A 13,876-nucleotide genomic window follows, 5' to 3' on the forward strand; every position below is an offset into this window, starting at 1 on the left:
CTTATTGCTCTTGCATGGTCCAAGTCCTTTGCAACAGCAACCAGCTCAGTTATCAGTGCTCTTACTCAGTCACTTTATTAATTATGTGATTCTACTTTTCTAAGTAAACTGCTGGAATTTCCTCTCTCTGATTTGTGAGGGCATTTCTCAGGGCCAGCATTTCCCTCCATTTTGCTAAAACAAACAAGAGCTTTCTCTTTGAATGTATTTCAGCATCATGAGATAAATTTCCTTCCTCCTTTTAATAACTGCAGGGCTCCCCAGAGGAAAGTGTCAACAGCATTATTTCCTTCCAATTTCTGAGAGAGATACAATGTTCTTGTAGGTGGTGAGATTAGATTACAGTAAAATTAATTGTTGGTTTCAAGCTTTCATTCTTCAGGCTGCAACCTCAGCTCTCATAAACCTGTTACTTCAACTCACCTGTGATCTTTATTCACGATTTCTACTTTCTGCACCAAATAGTTATGGAGCTACAGTGTCATTTAACTGCAACCCACACCCAAAAGGCATAAAGTCCAGTAGTTAATGTGATCATTGTACCTTAATTCTCTACCTGTAGGGAGTGTTACCAAGGACAAGGCACAAACACATGGGTTCAGGCACACGAACACAGGCTCCTTCTCTATGACTTTACTGTGTCATTTCAAACATGGTAAGAAAAGCTCATGTAGTAGCCCAGGGCATGGGGTTGAAGGAAGCAGCAATGCCGAGGCTGTGTGGTCAGCTGCTGCCCACCTCAAACCGCTTCACTGAGCCAGCCCATTTGCACATTTCTTTTATGAATAAATAAGTGAATAAATAAAATCAGCTAGCTCCGTCTGTTGTTCACCCCAAGCACAATAAGGTGGATTGATAGCTGGTAGACAGGGCTTTTGAGGAGATATGGAGAAAGTGTCCTTCCAGATTAATTCAAGGACGGCACTCTAAGGAGTCTGTTACCCATTTTTCAAGTGTTCCTATGTTTATTTACTGAAACAACAGGAATAATATGACACCATAAATCTTTTAAAAATTGAAATAGTAGTGCCAGTTATGAAAGATTAATACTAAGCAACGCCTTTTAGAATGTGCTCATGGAAAAGTAATATGAATGATTAGTGTTTTTGAACATTAGAATTACAGTGTATAATTGTAATGTTATATCAGCTATATAGGAGCCTTAATGGAATACATTGTGAATTTAATTATTTACATGGAAAAATTGGGGCTGATATAGTCACTGAATGATAGACATACAGTTTCTTACCTCCTGCAAATGCTATGAAGGAGCAACACTGCTATCTGTGCTGATGCACTCAGTCATGTTTGCTATTTAGCTTTAAATTCTACCCTACAGTCGATATCCTTGTGCTCCAGTTCCTACAGAATACTGTAGCGCCTTTTAGGCTATCTTCCTGTAAGCCTATGATAGGTACCAAAATTCATCAAAGGAGGATTTTGTTTGCAGGAGAACAGGGCCCATGTTGGCAGCTGAGGTTCATCCTTCAGGCAGGGAGATGACTCCTGCTGAAGAACCAAGTGGCCATGCAGGGTGCTTTGTCCTGTATGTCTTCTCCAAAGGTGGTTTCAAAACTATTTGTTGGAATCACATTCCGCAAAAGCATGCTTAAATAGTATGTATGTATGCTTGGGAGGCACATTTCCCTAGAGTGGCTTCTGGGTATACATACAGCAACTCAGAAAAAAAAACAGGGGTTCTTCAGATGCTTTTATGATGCCAGCAATATTAAGAGTACAGTTTCAGTTAAGACCAAAACCTCACTCCCCTGCGCAAAAGGCAGGATTGTGTAGATTCAGTACCTCTGTGTTGGTAATTCTCCCTGTATTTGCCACCTTGCAGGGCTTCTCAGCTGCCTTGGGATGCATGCGGGTACCTCTGGGCTCAGCCGAGGGGCTTTACACACTGGGCTGTACTCAGAGTGGCTGCACCAGACCAGGGGGTTTGCTTGCTCCTGTGAACAAGTGATTTGACAGCAAAGGGAAGAAAAAAGGAGAATTTTTAAAACCCTCTCAGCCCCAGTTGAGGGACTCAGCATAAAACTATGAGACAGAATTCAGCAGAGTGGAAATCCCTGCTCTGATAAGCCCAAGACCTGGAAGGCGAGGGATGCAGAGTTCAGGGTGGAGGGGCACTTGCTAGATGTCCTCACTCCCTTGTGCTCAGCTCTCACTGATGCTACCTACACGTGGTGTTACACATCATTAATATTAGAAAAAAGAGCTTCTAACCAAATTGAACTGTAAGTGATTCACACCTGAAATGTAGATTTCCTTTTCTGCTGGAAGAAGACTGTAATTCAGTGAAACACCAATTCCAAAAATTCCTAGTGCATCATCCTGCACATGGGTTTCTGTCTTTTGCATGCAAGGAACTGTAAATGCACCATATAAGAGCATATTTGTTAACACAGTTTATTGGCACACTTATTGGCAAAGCATACATAAAATACAGTTGTATTATATAACACACTGACTCACTGTGTCTTTACATGGTGAATTGAACATATTAATATGTAAATGAAAAAAATTAGTTTCTCTTATAAAGTTTCACATAAATACACCAGAATCAAAAAAAAAACAACCAAACAAAAAAAAACCCAAACAAACCCAACCAAAACCAAAACCCAAAAGAAAAAAAAAGTTAAACCAGAAAAAGGTTTGAGGGCTTTACAAAAATATTATACAAGAAATATACTATGAAAAGAAATAACAACAAAGCCAACTCAGGTACAATAACAAAAACACAAAAGTTTTAGATTCATTAAGCTGCCCACAAAGTTAATGGATTACATGGCTTTAAAATATCTGGATCAACAGCAATTTTACAAAGCATAAACTCTCATAGGACTGGGTGTCTTTTTCCACATAAAAATATTTCTCATGTCTTTGATGAAAAAAAGACATTTCTTGTTTCAGTTTTTTGTATTAAATGATGGAACGAGAATCTACTGGCATCAGCTAAACATAAATGAAAAATGCTGGATCCTTGAAATGTTTAACCGATGAAAGAAAAGTTAAGGAAAGAACAAAAGTTACTTTAAATTACTTTTCCTTAAAAACTGATCTTTTTCTGAAACAAGAAATTTCAGGTGCAAGTTGAAAAGCAGAAAATATATTACAATTGTAAAAAGTTTTACATAGTTACCTTAATGAGATCCTGAGCACTGATGACTTGTTTCAATATGGCCATTGTTTGATGAGGAAAAAAACAACCCCTTCCAATAAAATACATTGTCAGAAATTTGCCATGAGATGCTATTTCATTTTCAATTGTTTTAACTGAGGTCAGTGCCAGTATCACATTGCATGTGAATGCTTCCAAGAAATTTATATGGAAGCTTATACAAGAGTTTTCCCTAATTAAAAAAGTTGGATAGCTTTAGTTTAGAAAGAAATACTTTGAAATGATATCCATTGAAAGGTGTTTTTTTAAATTTTACTTTGAGGAATGCTGTGCAACAGTAATTAATAACCCACTGACATACACTGAGGTGGGTACTGCTGCAGAATAACCTATTGGGAAGCTTGTGGTGTGGGGTTTTCAGATTTAGTCTCCTGGTTAGCAGGAGGTTTGCTGTTCCACGGGCTGTTATTTCCCAGTGCAGGTGAATTGTTGAAATCTTCTTCATCATCCATGCCATTTGCTGCATCATACTGTGTATTCTCTAATCTAGTGATAAGCCTTTCGTCTTCATCCCCAAATTCGCCGCCCATCAGAGTTGGTTCTCCTACCACCATCACATCCTGTGAACAGCACCCAATATTTGTTATATGGAAACCTTGAGAGAGAAAAAATCAACTTAAAAAAATCATGTTAGAGAATTTGCATCTCTTAACTTTGTGACATTTGAACAACAGAGTTAAAAGTTCCTGCATAGTAGGAACCAGGAGACAGCTTACACTTTATTGCTAATTTTAATGAAAAGCTATAACACATCTCTCTAGTTGCATGCTTATGGCTCTGGATCTCAGAAACCCCAGAACTGAAAAGCTGGTAGTCTGAAACAAGTGCATGATTTTAAGCAAATAAGCAGGCCTTAAACTCCTGCTTGAAATATTTAGCCTTCATCCAGTAATTCTTTCCTGAGCCATTTTATTTGGAAAGGCATCAGGGTGCATCTCGGCTGGAACTTGGCGAGATGTGTATTTTAAAAGTAGTTTAAAAGAAACCGCATTTCTTATCCTCAGACTTCTCCAATGTGGAGCACAGCACTCTAATAAAGATGGTAACTCTTATCCATAGTCAGCCAAGCCCTTTTACGCATCCAGTATACTTGACATTCTGCTACTTAATTATGGTAATTAATTTAGGTAAAGTTTTCGATAAAAACAATGTTCACACTGATTTGACAATTTGCATAGCTAATTAAGTCATTAGCAAAAACCTGCTGATTGCCAACAAGCCCTGAATTTACCATCTGTTATTTCATGGTGCCTGTCACCTAACTCCATGTAGGCAACCCTGCCGCCAATCTGTGCAGTAAGAGGACCAATCTGTCCAGCTGGTACCATAAAAGGAAGATGAAGAGTGCTAATTATAATTACACTGATGAAGCTAGTAGTCATCAAAAACTGAAGCATGCAAGAAAGAAAGAATTCATCTAATCACTGCTTTAAGTACAAATTGTCCTTCCATGAAAACAAGTAAACCGCCTACTGTACTCCAGTGCATCACAGATTTGCTGCAAAAAACCTAAGCAGCATGGGATAGAAAGGTGCAAACTTGAGATTGGAAAGCAAAGGTGCAAAGCCAGAGAGCTCTCTTGCTCTCTCTGTTCAACGGAATCAGGCTGTTGTGCTAACTGCTACAGAAATATGTGGGATGCATCTTTTCATGCAGCTCAGGTGGCACGGCATCAGCTAGCATTTGGTAAAAGTGCAGTAATTCCAGATGTCTAGCTTTGTACCTGCTGATTTAACAAGCCCTTCCAGGAATCCTAGCAATCAACAGAGTCAATAGACTCATATTTTAAAGGATCTGTTCCTCCTTAGGAATGTAAAAGCATTTGTAAAAAGCAAACAGAAGACAAATGTTTGCATTTAATCAGGTTTCTTTTTAATCAGCTATGTACCTCATTCACCATGAAACAATACCAATTATTTCCTGCAAGTATTTACAGTTTCTCATATCCCTCAGCAAAGGCTGACATGCTGCAAAAGAATGTTTATATCATATTTTCAGCCTGTGCTATGTGAAAAATTTGTGACTAGATGGAAACTGTTGCATGATTTCTTCTTTACATTGTCTGTATTTTGTTACTCCATATAGCTATAAAATGTTAAGTTAAATAAAACTCACAGATAGCTTTGCGACATAGAAGTTTAAAAGACAAAGGCGTTTATAACCAAAAGTTTATTCTAATTTATTCCACCCCTCTAAACAACAGTGTGCAGTGTGCACTGCTGAACCAGACCTGACCCCATTGTATGGCGAGAGCGTTAATGGCAAGAGAGACCTGGCAGAGGATAGCAAGTTGGGTTTGAGTGTGCAGTGTGATACGGCAGGCAAAAAGGACCACAGTGGCTGAAATACAGAATCACAGACCGAGGTGGCAACAGTTCCTCTTACTTCAACGCTCTTGACTATGGACCTCAAGTTCTCCCTGTTGCCATACTAGCCAAAGGTCAGCAACTTAGATGAGACTTAGAGATGTGCATCAAAAATAACTGTGGGGCTAGAACAGCTGACTGGGGAGGCCATGTGAAGGAATTAAATATGTATCACATCCACCAAATGATTGGGAGGGGTAAATATTCTTAACAGCTACAAGTGCTGAAAGGAAGAGGACCACTTTAGGCCAATCTGATGAGCTGTGAACTAGGGTACTAAGATGACATTAAGTAAACAGAAATGTAATCCCCACTGCTAAAACAATATTCCTGTTACTGAGAACTGCAGACTGAGGATTAATGACCCCACTGGAACAGTGCTAGCTTTGCTGCTCAGGTCACCTAACACTGGGCTGGCAAAATCTGTCTGTGGTGGGAAACATTTTGCATCAGCGGGGAGATGCTCAATGACCTTGTAAGTTTGTCCAGCTCTGATTTCTAAGACTCTTTACAAATAAGATTCCTTTATTATAATGACACCCACTGAGAGGACAGTTTGCACTTCTCTTCATGCTATTGAGGATCTCTCTGTCTCTCTGGGAATTAAACTAAAATTCTATTGAGGTTAGTGGAGTTTTTCCTTGTTCTATTTGAAAGATAGATATCACAGCATTAGTTACAGGACATTTGAAAAAATAGTATATATATTCTTGACAATCTTGCCACTTATAGCTATGTCAGGCAAAAATAGTGTCTCAGGAAGCGCACATGCTGGTTCCTCCCCAGAGAGGATTCTGCTCCTCAGACTGAAAGCTGAAGACCCCACCGAGTGCACCCCATTGAACCTCCACTCACTAGATCCCGTGCAATGACCACCAACCTCTGAGGAGGACTGGAAGTGACTCCTTTTAGAGCCCCTCAATGCTTCTCCTTAAATTGGCCAGTGGGGGTCACTGCTGTTGAATGACACAAGGCTCCATCCCTCCCAGGGTTGAGGCTGCAGCTCTGGAGTGCTCCTAGCTCCTGCTCATGGAGTGAGAAGCAGAATCCAAGAATTAAACCCTAGTCTCTTGCATGGCAGCATACACTGCTATGGCCTAGTTATGGTAGTACATATTTGACTAGGTTAGTTTAAAAAAAGATTTAGACTGTAGTCACTCAATCTTATTAATTTACTCTGTGATTAGAAACAACATTTTTGGTCAAGGAATGTCTCATGATAGTAAAATATGGTTGCAGTGAAGCACTGTAAATAAAGCAGTGGATGTTTTACATTACGTGATAGAAATTTAATAATATAACCACAAAAGCAGCTTTCATGTATATCATACCTTACATCCTGAAATAACCCTAATTGCCATCCAAACTTAAATTGATGCATATAAACTACACACAGCGATTACTTCATACACAACTCAAATGCAAGCACTTCTATTTAACAGACCGGTCATTTCTCAGGCTTCATCTTTTTTTATACCTAGCCTCAAAGTTTAGCTCAACTATGCCCAGTTACATAACTGAACTTTTTAACTTGGGATCTTAAAGATCATTCTATGGCTACACAATGCCTTACTGTAGTGTGGTGGTAAAAATGTGTGGTGGGCCATGTAGAATTCCCCATCCCTATGCCTACTGTCTTTGCTGCTCTTTGCCCTGGTCAGTGTGTTACAGTGATCAGTTGGTAGATCAGATGTCACAGTCCCCAGAAGTACACAAACAGTGCTTCACAAGCCTGAGGTAATTTAAAATGCCTGAAACTATCAAGTGTATTGTTTGAGCAAGTCTCATACTCCAAGGATTGAAAGTTGCACTAGTTTTAGCAGCCAGCATGCCCCTAAGTGCTAAGTCAAAGGAACAAGGGTACCTCCTCCTGCTTTCCTTCCTTCTTATGGAACTGCATGAGTGGTGATTATTTCAATAATTGACTTCTTATCTCCTTGTCACAAAAATTATTAACGACTGAAAGCCCCATTGCTGCCCACACCCATAATGGTCACTGCTCCCAAGACAAAAGCATCAGACTGACACTAGTGTTGAAATGATCTATAGAAACAGAACTGACATTTTAATTAGGTTTCAGAGTAAACACTTTGCAGAGGAAAATGTTTATCTTTCACATCGCATCATGGCCCTCTCTGTTAACTTGACATTCTGGTCTTGTTTGGAGTATTTTTCATAAAGCATAAAAACTGGAAACCAATTTGCTCACTCTCATCTCCTCACAGCTAAATCTTAGATTCTTAATTGCACGGTTCTGAGACATGGGATAATTTCTGACACTAATCTTCTGGCCCTGGCATTGCTGCTCTGGTACTACAACATCTGTTAGAAACCACCTAAACCCACCACCTCTTTCTGAAACATGTAAGAGAGTGCTCCCTTCCACATTAGCAGGTTTACCTATTGGTTTGGCTTTTGAGGAGCTCACAGAGAACTATAAAGAGAAAGAGAGATTATTGAGGTATTGCTTAAAGAATGCAAGGAGGCTCTAATTAAGACTCTGGATGTAACAAAGAACATTTGATTTAGTTAGTGGCATGTAATGATGCTTTATTCTTTCCAACGCAGATGATATTTCACTGGGTTCATGGTTATAGTGTTACACTCAACAGGATCTTCATTAGTAAATGAAAGCAAAATCCACTTATTAATTTCTATGGTTATGACTGAGAGCAGCCTAGAGTAATGGTTCTCAGAATTTGTGAGAGCTGTGCATTGCTGTCAAATTTCCAAATTCAAAGATGAATATGGATCAATATACACTGTTTTCATTGAACTTAGGAGAAAGTTATACTTAAGTGATAATAGCTGTATGGACCCCTTCTGATGCATGCAGGTACTACCTATAATCTACAGATCCCGGTGTACAAGTCACTGTTCTATGTACAAGAGTCTGAGCTTGCAAGAAAGTTTTATTTGAAACAGAGGAATATGAAAAATGTAAATGAATGCAATTTCAGCCAGTAAAGAGGCTTGAAAACTGAGCGAAGATTTGGGAAAACACTGCAGCTAGCTTCAAACAGAAGAGATTAGTACTGTGCAAGTGACAAGGCAATGACACACCCAAATTAGACAACTAATTTCTGTGAAATCATAGGCTAATATTAGAAAGCCATGTTTTCTGTGAACCTTGCAGAAGGAGTCTTGCCCATCTTTGATCTTAATTTTGAGGAAAGAGGAAATTGGTAATTCCAGTTTCTGCCCAATGAGTTAACGTTTCTTCCAAAGTTCATATATGATCGAGAACATGAACGAATCTAAGTACTTTTCAAATGACTGGCAGCTATTGAGACTAAGACAGCTGAGGGGACTACAATTTCTGGTCCCTGTTGTCTCAGCTTTCTTTATGCACTAAAAAAGACATTGTATTTGTGGAAAGCACTGGCAGTATGGAGCCTGCTCCAAGGACAGCCTGAGAGAAGAAAACTTCTGGTGAGAAAAATGCTTCTATATTTGTGCTATTGGAGTGACTTTGGTGGCACTTGCTTCTACTTCCAACACTCTTCAATGTGTTGCGTCAACACCTCTGGGATTCAGGTTAAAAGCATCACTGGACAAGTAATAGGTCAACGTAGGCATGAGCTGTGAAGTGCAATCACGGAGCACACTGGCTAACTGCATTTGTTTTAAGAATGTAGGGAACGTGTAATATGTAACAAGGCACTTAGGCAAGAAATGTCCCAAGTGATTGGGATTGACAAGAGATGCTGAAGGTCTGCCATCAATAGCATGGGCACTATCAGAATCAGAGAAACCACTGTTTTTCCTACCACTGTAAGGGAAAATGAGTGTAATAGAGTGCAAGTGACTGTCAAAGGGCAAAACATTGTATTTTATTTAGAGGGTTGAGAAAACATAAAAAATAGTTAGAGATATGAGGACAGAGAGAGTCTGACCCTTCTCAAATTACTGATGAGAGGGAAGATGCATACCCACCCACTGGCAGAGACCCTTAAGATGTTTTTGAAGACTCTGTTATTAAAAATGCATCAGAATGTGTCAGCACAGTCAAAGTGCTAATAAATTTAAGGCAACACAAAGGGCACAAATGATACTGATGAATTAGGGTTCAGCAACTGAACTTCAGGGTGCAGTGCCAATCTATCTGACGCATGCATGGAGATACAACCACATCATTGCAGTCTTTGGGCTTGGCTCTATTGTCAGCACTGTCCCTGCCTGAAGAACAGGAAATAATGCAGGTAGAGGAAATGGCACAACCTCGTATTACTGAAGAAGAATGTGTATGTGACAGTTACTGTTCATCTCATTGGGGGTTTGCTTACTCCCATGTATTTATCTGAAGAACTGGAAGGGGTTATGGAAAATGACAAATCTCCCTGAAGTTTCAAGCTTTGTCATAGCTGATGGTAATTCAGCTGCTTTCCAGTCACATGGTACATTTGCCCCTCCAGACATGAACATCTCATTAAAGAAGGAGAAGTTAATAGTGTGAATGAGAACTGTAGATGAGGTATATGTGAAGTTCACATCTTTGCCAGAGTGTACACAGCATTACTACAGGAGTGAAACAGAATAATTACTAATGTCCTAAACCAAGAAACATTACATAGAATAGAGGATAAGCAAGCATCATCTAACCAGGATTAATTTACTATCAAACAGAAAACAACACATAAGCATAAAAGTGACAGGAAAGTAGGATTTAAATTCTGTTATGGTAGACAGACTGTGCTGGCTGGGAAGAAATCACTGGAGAAAAAGAGAAAGCTGAAGTACATGACTTCATATTAATCCAGGTCCGGTATGGATGTGAGCTCATTGTTAGGATTCTCCAGAGAAGTGTATGGGAAAAATGGAATCGAAACTAGCTCTAGTTATGTGAGTCATCTGGACATAAGATGCAGTGATTTCATTCCCCTTCTCTAGTGAGCGGGAAAATGCTTTAACTAGTGAAAATGAATGATTTCAGAAGATTTTTTGTACTGAGCACGAAAGTCCCACTCACAGAAAGCTCTATGGCCAAATGAAGGTTTTGATTAATTGAAAACAATCAAATAGTGTTTGGGGTTATCTTGTCTTCTATCATATATAGAGGAAATCAAGCATTAACTATCGAATGATTAGTTCTAAGGTAAAGTTACGTGAAAGAAATAGAAAGCAAGTTACTGCTACCTGCAGCTACCTTCAGAAAGCAGTGGCATGCCTGTAATAAGGCCCATTTCAAATGCATAATTTTGAAGAAACATCTTGCTATTTAACTGAAAAGTGTTGAATAGTTTTACACCAAAATATCCTACTGCTAAAATTATTTTGAGTTCTGTCTACTCTGGAGGGTGGCCCAACCATTAATTCCATCTGGTTTGCTATCTTTGCTGTGAGAAGAGCTGTTGTATGTCAAATCAAATAGCTGAGCTTTTTCCACTTTTCAGAGTCCTAAAAATGGAACCTGATCTTCCTTACAAATTGTTGGGACCATCTTGCAACTCTGGTATAGAAAACAAATTGGAAAATATTGACTATGCAGCATCCTGAAAAGTCAATGAATACTAAACCCCCATCCCTATATTTCATGATAAACTTCACCATTATGTCTCAGATGCTCAAGTATCTCCACCAGGAAGAGTAGCCTTAACTACTTCATCTGGCAGGAGTAACCTTTCAGTACCTGACGTCAGCCTGAATATCATTGGGAGTGACAGGTAACTTTCAAAGGGCTCAGTTACACTCAAACATGCAAGTACACATGGCTACCACTGAAGCCAACAAAAGCCATCTCTCCTGGGAGAAGCAGACTGAAGAGAGGCAGGGGGTCAGAGTCTAGTCCTATTGAGCTGAACTTGGGGCAGGGAGTAGCCAAGATAAAATGAGTTTACTGTCCTTTAAACTTGGAGACAGCAGGAAACTAGCTGGTTGCTCAGTTTTGTACCTAATTGCTGATTTTTCTTAAATATGGTTGATTATTGATCCAAGGGGTTTTCTGGCAGACACAATTAGTGAGACACGGTGGTCCCTGGCACCAGGGGATCAGGTAACTGGCCTTCAGACTGCTTTGTGCTGCCAGAAAAACCCAGAGATGCCTATATTAGGGAAAGCATCTGACTCCAGGGATGCGAACCACACCAAAATTTTAATATGACAAGGAGAAAATATGATTTTAATGCACTGAAACCCAAAGCTTCTGTAAGCTAGGGGATTGCTGAATCAGTTGCTAAACAAACCATTTCACTGGTGTTAGACTAGTCCTCCTTTTTATCTGGGTATTCAGACTTCCTAGGAAGTGCCTGCTTTGTGCTAACAAAAGCCCAATATTCTCTGTCAGGCTTCAGAGGAGACCAGGCCTTTCCTATCTTCTGATCAGAAATGCAATAAAAATCCCTGCATGTTATTCCCAAGATACCACTTTGTATTTTCTATAATATCAAGTTAATTTCCCTAGCTTTAAAATGCATAAGCTATCTCCTTATTGACTAAAGTGCACTTTGTTACAATTTGGGGTCTGATTTCCCCTATATTGTGACTAAGGCAATAAATGTGACATTGTCAAAGTGCTGTACAGTTCTGGAAATGAATTTGTGTTTCCCTATATAATTAGGATGTCAAAAGTTACAGCTAGCAGGGTGGATTAGCTGAAACCCATATTCCAGGGGATCTACCTTCTGCAAGTGGAGTGGTTGGAAAAAGAGATAACCTCTACAGGTAAGTAAATTCATAATCTGTTCCACTAAAGCACCTGATTCCAGCACAGATTAGAGGTGAGGTACTAATGTAGGGACACCAGGGGGTCAGCTCAGGTATGGCTGTCTTGTTCCACAGAGACTCATCCTCTCTTAGCACCTGGCAAGTGGAAGTCTGCAAGACTCATGCTATATCTAAGAACATGAGGCCCAGTCTGAGTCCCATCACCAGTGGAAGGACTCCTACTGACAAGAAGGGGAGCTGGCCCAGGCCTTAAGAAAACCACATTTGTCCTCAGTATACCCCAGCTTGAGGGTCATTCGTTAAATCTGCATTGCAGAATGGCTTCTTCACATCTCTCCACTAATACCCCAGCTTCCACAGCACACTGTGCAAGATCGCTTTTTGCTTGTGATAGTTTAGGCTCAAGAATGCACCTTCTTTACAGTGTAAGGGAAAAATTAAAGCACCATGAGAGATTCAGGCCTAAAAGGAAGGTGAGACTTACAGGTACCTGACTTGATAGACTCAGGTTTGCAGCAGCTGACTTTTTCTTGCTGTTGGTACTATTTGCATTGTTTCCAGCACTGCTGTTGGAAGTGCTGCTGGTAGAGTTTTTCCTTTTTCTCCGCTTGGTTGTTGGTTGCCTTGTGGGTTCTGCTGCAATAAAATGGTAAAGAAGGAAAGCAAATGGCAGGTATTGTAAAGCGTGCACTAAAATGATCCATAAGCAGAAGTGGTGAAATATTTTTTCATTTAGTTTTAAGTTTCTATGTTTACTACTGGTAGTAGTAGATTTAACATATGAACCATGTAATAATATTTGGACCCAAACCAACAGAATCTGCCTTCAATTTTATATAATGGAATAATGACGCTTATTTTCCCAGCACTATCTGTAAAGATATTTAGAATCATAGAATCATAGAATAGTTAGGGTTAGAAAGGACCTTAAGATCATCTAGTTCCACCCCCCCTGCCATGGGCAGGGACACCTCACACTAAACCATGTCACCCAAGGCTCTGCCCAACCTGGCCTTGAACACCGCCAGGGATGGAGCATTCACAGCTTCCCTGGGCAACCCATTCCAGTGCCTCACCACCCTTACAGTAAAGAACTTCCTCCTTATATCCAGTCTAAACTTATCCTCTTTAAGTTTGAACCCATTACTCCTTGTCCTACCACTACAGTCCCTAATGAAGAGTCCCTCCCCAGCATCCCTATAGGCCCCCTTCAGATACTGGAAGGCTGCTATGAGGTCTCCACACAGCCTTCTCTTCTCCAGGCTGAACAGCTCCAACTTTCTCAGCCTATCTTCATACAGGAGGTGCTCCAGTCCCCTGATCATCCTCGTGGCCCTTCTCTGGACTTGTTCCAACAGTTCCACGTCCTTTTTATGTTGAGGACACCAGAACTGTACACAATACTCCAAGTGAGGTCTCACGAGTTTAAAATCATCTTACCAATGGGAACAAGAAGATAACTACCATGATGCTCAAATTCATTGTGTAACTTGCTGAAGGTCACAGCAAGCAACAATTATAATCAAATTCCAGGTCTTATTCTGACACAGCCTCAGCTGACACATCCAGAGGCAAAGGCTAAAGGTAGCTTTGTATCCTTCTGCTGCCATCGATGCAGCATACAAGCAACTGCCATTTGAGTTCCTTCTGCCTCTACTGT

General features: G+C 40.0%; 1 protein-coding gene across 17 annotated transcripts in view; it reads right to left on the reverse strand.

Moving 5' to 3' along the window:
- Positions 1–2,398: 2,398 nt before the first annotated feature.
- The window catches only part of LDB2 (LIM domain binding 2), a 395,745-nt gene continuing 384,267 nt past the window's right edge, over positions 2,399–13,876 (reverse strand). For 5 of the 17 annotated variants that reach the window (XM_062636464.1, XM_062636454.1, XM_062636466.1 and 2 more), the window contains 2 exons: positions 12,701–12,852; positions 2,399–3,747 (listed from right to left, as the gene is read on the reverse strand). In XM_062636464.1, the coding sequence (XP_062492448.1) occupies positions 3,517–3,747; positions 12,701–12,852 (383 nt within the window). In that variant the 3' untranslated portion in view covers positions 2,399–3,516. Of the gene's footprint in view, positions 3,783–6,433; positions 6,577–12,700; positions 12,853–13,876 lie in introns of all 17 variants that reach the window. The other 12 variants (XM_062636460.1, XM_062636472.1, XM_062636457.1 and 9 more) reach the window with 9 other exon arrangements.

Source organism: Pezoporus occidentalis, unplaced genomic scaffold (assembly GCF_034315485.1).
Source record: "Pezoporus occidentalis ecotype Australia unplaced genomic scaffold, CSIRO_AGI_Poc_V1 ctg48, whole genome shotgun sequence".
Classification (NCBI taxonomy): Eukaryota; Metazoa; Chordata; class Aves; order Psittaciformes; family Psittacidae; genus Pezoporus; species Pezoporus occidentalis.